The sequence below is a fragment of the Vombatus ursinus genome, unplaced genomic scaffold (assembly GCF_900497805.2).
Source record: "Vombatus ursinus unplaced genomic scaffold, bare-nosed wombat genome assembly UNPS02002930.1, whole genome shotgun sequence".
Lineage (NCBI taxonomy): Eukaryota > Metazoa > Chordata > Mammalia > Diprotodontia > Vombatidae > Vombatus > Vombatus ursinus.
In genome coordinates, this window is record NW_020942708.1 from 1 (window position 1) to 4472 (window position 4472).

The 4472-nt window shown below is 54.2% G+C and overlaps 1 protein-coding gene across 1 annotated transcript; it reads left to right on the forward strand.

Moving 5' to 3' along the window:
• Window positions 1-196: 196 nt before the first annotated feature.
• Window positions 197-3711, forward strand: LOC114049045 (protein NYNRIN-like; the record flags this gene model as incomplete). The annotated part of the gene is given in 2 exon segments (XM_027870241.1): window positions 197-1258; window positions 1261-3711. Coding segments are annotated over 2 exon segments (3503 nt in total), but the record flags the coding sequence as incomplete, so codon positions are not given.
• Between the last annotated feature and the right edge of the window lie 761 nt (window positions 3712-4472).

Consider the following 4472-nt stretch of genomic DNA (forward strand, 5'->3'; position numbering starts at 1 on the left):
GATCAGTGTGCTTACTGCAAAGCCATGGGTCATTGGAAATCTGAGTGCCCTAATCGCGGGCTGAAAGAGAAGGCAGAGCCGTTATTGACTTTGAATACAGACTAGGGGTGCCCCGGCTCAAAGTCCGTTGTGACTCTTGACCCCCTGGAGCCGAGGGTTACTCTCAGTGTTGGGGGTCAACCTGTCTCATTCCTAGTCGACTCTGGAGCTGCGGCATCAGTCCTGAAATCCCCACTGGGCTCCCTCTCATCATCCACTGTGCAGGTCCAGGGAGCTACTGGACGAAAACAGTCTGTACCCCTCACCACTTCTCGGGAAGTCCGGTTAGGGAAGGGCCTAGTCTCCCATTCTTTTCTAGTAATGACTGATTGCCCTTACCCCTTGCTTGGCCGAGATCTCCTACACAAGCTTCAGGCTATCACTTCCTTTAAGGGACCTAACCCCACTCTCGGGTTTAACCTGCCACAGCTTGTTCTCACCTGCCCGTTGTCAGAGGAGTCTCGCCTCCTCCCCCTAACGTTTTCCCCAGACCGCCCCTCGACCACCTCCACCCCTACTTCCCTAACTCTGTTGAACCATTTCAAAGGCTTGGTTCCTGGAGTCTGGGCTGAGACCAACCCGTTTGGTCTAGCAGGACACCAGCCCCCAGTGGTGGTCCAGCTCTTGTCCACAGCAACCCCTGCGCGTGTCCAACAATACCCGTTGACTCGAGCTGCCCTTTTGGGCATCAAGCCTCACATTGATCGACTCTTGGCGGCAGGCATTCTACGACCCTGCCAGAGCTCGTGGAACACCCCCCTACTTCCAGTTCGCAAGCCCGGGTCTGGAGACTTCCGTCCTGTCCAGGATCTGCGGGAAGTCAACGCCCGGGTGGAAACTGTACATCCTACTGTGCCAAACCCGTACACGTTGCTGTCATCCCTGGACCCTGCTCGGACTTGGTATACTGTTTTGGACCTGAAGGATGCTTTCTTTTCCATTCCCTTGGCACCAGTAAGCCAACCTATATTCGCTTTTACTTGGACAGATCCTAACACTGGGACATCCTCTCAGCTCACCTGGACCCGGCTTCCCCAAGGTTTTAAGAACTCCCCTACACTTTTTGGCTCAGCTCTGGCCTCCGACCTGGCCGCCTTCCGGGTCTCGTATCCGGAGGTCACTCTCCTCCAGTATGTTGATGACCTTTTGTTAGCTACTTCCTCTGAGGCAATATGCAAAGATGCAACTCTCCACCTTCTCCAGCTGCTTGAAGCTTCCGGCACCGTATCTCTGGAAAGAAAGCACAACTGTGCTCTCAATCCGTTGTTTACTTGGGTTTCACCCTTCGTTCTGGTCAAAGGTTACTGTCTCGGGGGCGTGTAGCTGCCATTTTGGGCATGCCCGCCCCAAGGGACCGCCGCGGGCTCCGGGAATTCCTGGGGATGGCTGGATACTGTCGCCTCTGGATCTTGGGGTTTGCCGAGGTTGCCAAACCCCTATATGAGGCCCTAACTGGTGACCCCACCCAATTTGTTTGGGGACCACGGCAGCAGGAAGCATTCGACAAGCTCCGAAAGGCGCTGTCCAGCACGCCTGCCCTCTCCCTGCCAGACCTGTCCAAGCCCTTCCGCCTCTATGTGTCTGAGTCTCGAGCTGTGGCCAAAGGGGTTCTGACCCAGCCCCTGGGGCCCTGGAATCGTCCTGTTGCCTATCTCTCCAAGCAGCTGGACCCTGTGGCTTCCGGGTGGCCCTCTTGCCTGCGAACTGTGGCGGCCGTTGCCGTCTTGGTTAGGGAAGCCGCAAAGCTCACTTTCGGGCAGCCTCTTGAGATTTCAGCATCACATCATCTGGAACAGCTTTTACATTCCCCGCCGACAAGATGGATCTCAAATTCACGCCTGACTCATTACCAATCCTTACTCCTAGATTCCGCGCGCATCTCTTTCGCTCCTCCGGTCACACTCAACCCGGCCACCCTGCTCCCTGACTCCCCTCCTTCCTCCCCTATACATGACTGCCTGGACACACTGGACTCCATCCACACGTCCCGCCCTGGACTTACTGATGTTCCTTTAACAAACCCAGACCTAGTGCTCTTCACGGACGACAGCAGTTTTGTTCAGGAGGGGATCCGTAGGGCGGGTGCAGCCGTGGTCACTCCGGTTGAGACCCTCTGGGAGACCGCTCTACCCCCTGGCACATCTGCTCAACGTGCTGAACTCATTGCCTTAACTCAAGCCCTTAGACTCTCTGCAGGGAGGCGAGTAAATATTTACACAGATAGCCACTATGCCTTTGCCACTGTTCATGTCCATGGATATGTATATCTCCAACGGGGACTGTTGACCTCGGCGGGAAAGGAGATTAGGAACAAGAGTCAGATCCAGGAACTGCTGGATGCTGTCTGGCTTCCCAAGGAGGTGGCGGTAATTCATGTTCCTGCTCACACCCGTAGAACTGACCCCCAGTCTCTAGGGAATGCGGCAGCGGATAGGGCTGCCCGAGCGGCTGCCTGCAAGCCCTTGATACCCGCTATGGTTGTGGAACCTGAGGGGATGCTGCCTGTCCAACCATCTTATCAATCCAGTGATCCGGATGGCACCCCTGAAAAGGGGGGATGGAGAAGACACCCAAATGGCTTGCTAATTCTGCCCAAGGCACTGTTGCTACCCCTATTGATGACTCTTCATAGCCTTACCCACTTAGGCGGAACCCGGCTTTATGACCTGGTGAGCCGACACTTCTACAGCCCTGGGATGAAGCAGGCGGCCGAGGAAGCCACAAGAAGATGCCTTGCATGTGCCAAAGTCAACCCACGATCACAATCAAGGATACCGACTGATAGACCACGAGGAACATTTCCTGGCGACCATTGGGAAGTAGACTTTACTGACATGGGAACTGGGTTGGGAGGGTACCGTTTTCTCCTTGTATTCGTGGACACATTTTCTGGATGGCCGGAAGCATTTCCAGTCAAAACTGAAACTGCAATCGTAGTGGCCAAAAAGCTGTTCTTTGAACTTATTCCTAGATTTGGCCTGCCGGCCTCGATAGGCTCTGACAACGGCCCAGCATTTGTATCTGCAACAATTCAAAGCCTATCAAAGATGCTGGGATTGAAATGGAAATTGCACTGTGCATATAGGCCTCAAAGTTCAGGGCAGGTAGAGAGGATGAATAGAACTCTAAAGGAACACATTGCTAAACTTAAAATAGAAACTGGTGATAGCTGGGTCAGTCTCCTTCCCTTCGCCCTCCTCTGGGCCCGGTGTACTCCCAATTCCTCAACCCTCTCTTTATCTCCATACGAGATCCTCTATGGAGCCCCTCCCCCTATTATTCCAAGAGTATCTGCAGCTATTCCAGCCCCAGATTTCACTAATCCGACTCTTCTTAAGTCCTTCCAGGCTTTGCGTGAGGTCCAGAATGCTGTGCGCTCAGTCCTAAAAGCTGCGGGGAAAGAACCAGACCCTGCAACTTCATCGGACGCCCTGACACCGGGAGACTGGGTCCTCACTCGCAAGCTTCCAGCTGGACCAGCCCTGGAACCACGGTGGACGGGCCCGTATCAAATTATCCTCTGCAACCCCTCTGCCATCAAGGTTGCCGGCCGCAAGGCATGGATACATCGGTCACACATCAAGAAGGCCCCAGAGCCCAACTCCACCGCCTGGACAGCAGAAGCAGTGTCCGACCTAAAGCTTCGACTCTCCAGAACTTGACTCTTCTTCTCTTTCTTTTTGCTTGTGAGATGACTTTGGGTGACCCCTATAGCCCTACCCCATCCAGGTGGATTCTCTCCCGAACTAACGATGGGACCACCGTCCAAGCTCTCACCAGTTACGGAGCCCCCACTTTCAGGTTTGACCTCTGTGCCCTCTTGGGACCAGGATGGAATCAAAACTGGGCTATGCGGGACCCTATCGCTGGGGGATGGGGATACTGCCCCACTATTCCCACCACTCCAACCACACCCGGGGTAGGGGAAGTGAGAATCAGAAGTATTGAATTCTATGTTTGTCCGGCCACGGGGAATCCTTCCTGTCAGGGTAGTAATCACTTTCACTGTGCAGAATGGGGTTGTGAGACTGTGGCCAGGTGGATTCCTAGGGGCGGCCGGGACCCCCTAATCACCCTGGAGAGACAAAGCCCCCTCCCCGCCTCCTGCTGGCCTGGGAAATGTAACCCTATGATTCTAACAGTCAAGCAGGACACTGATGACTCTTGGAATCTCGGACATTCTTGGGGTTTGAGGTTATACATGACTGGGTGGGATAATGGGGTCCTTTTTACCATTCAGAAAATCGCAGTTCCCACCCGTACACTCCCAATAGGACCGAATCCCATCCTTAACCCACAAGCCATGTTGACTCTCGCCCCACCATCTGTTAGGGACCTGGTACCAGAGGCTCCCAAAAATCCAGAGACCCTCACTAACCTAGGTTCCCCCATTTTTGATACACTCTCTGCTGTCCACTCATTCCTAAATTTGT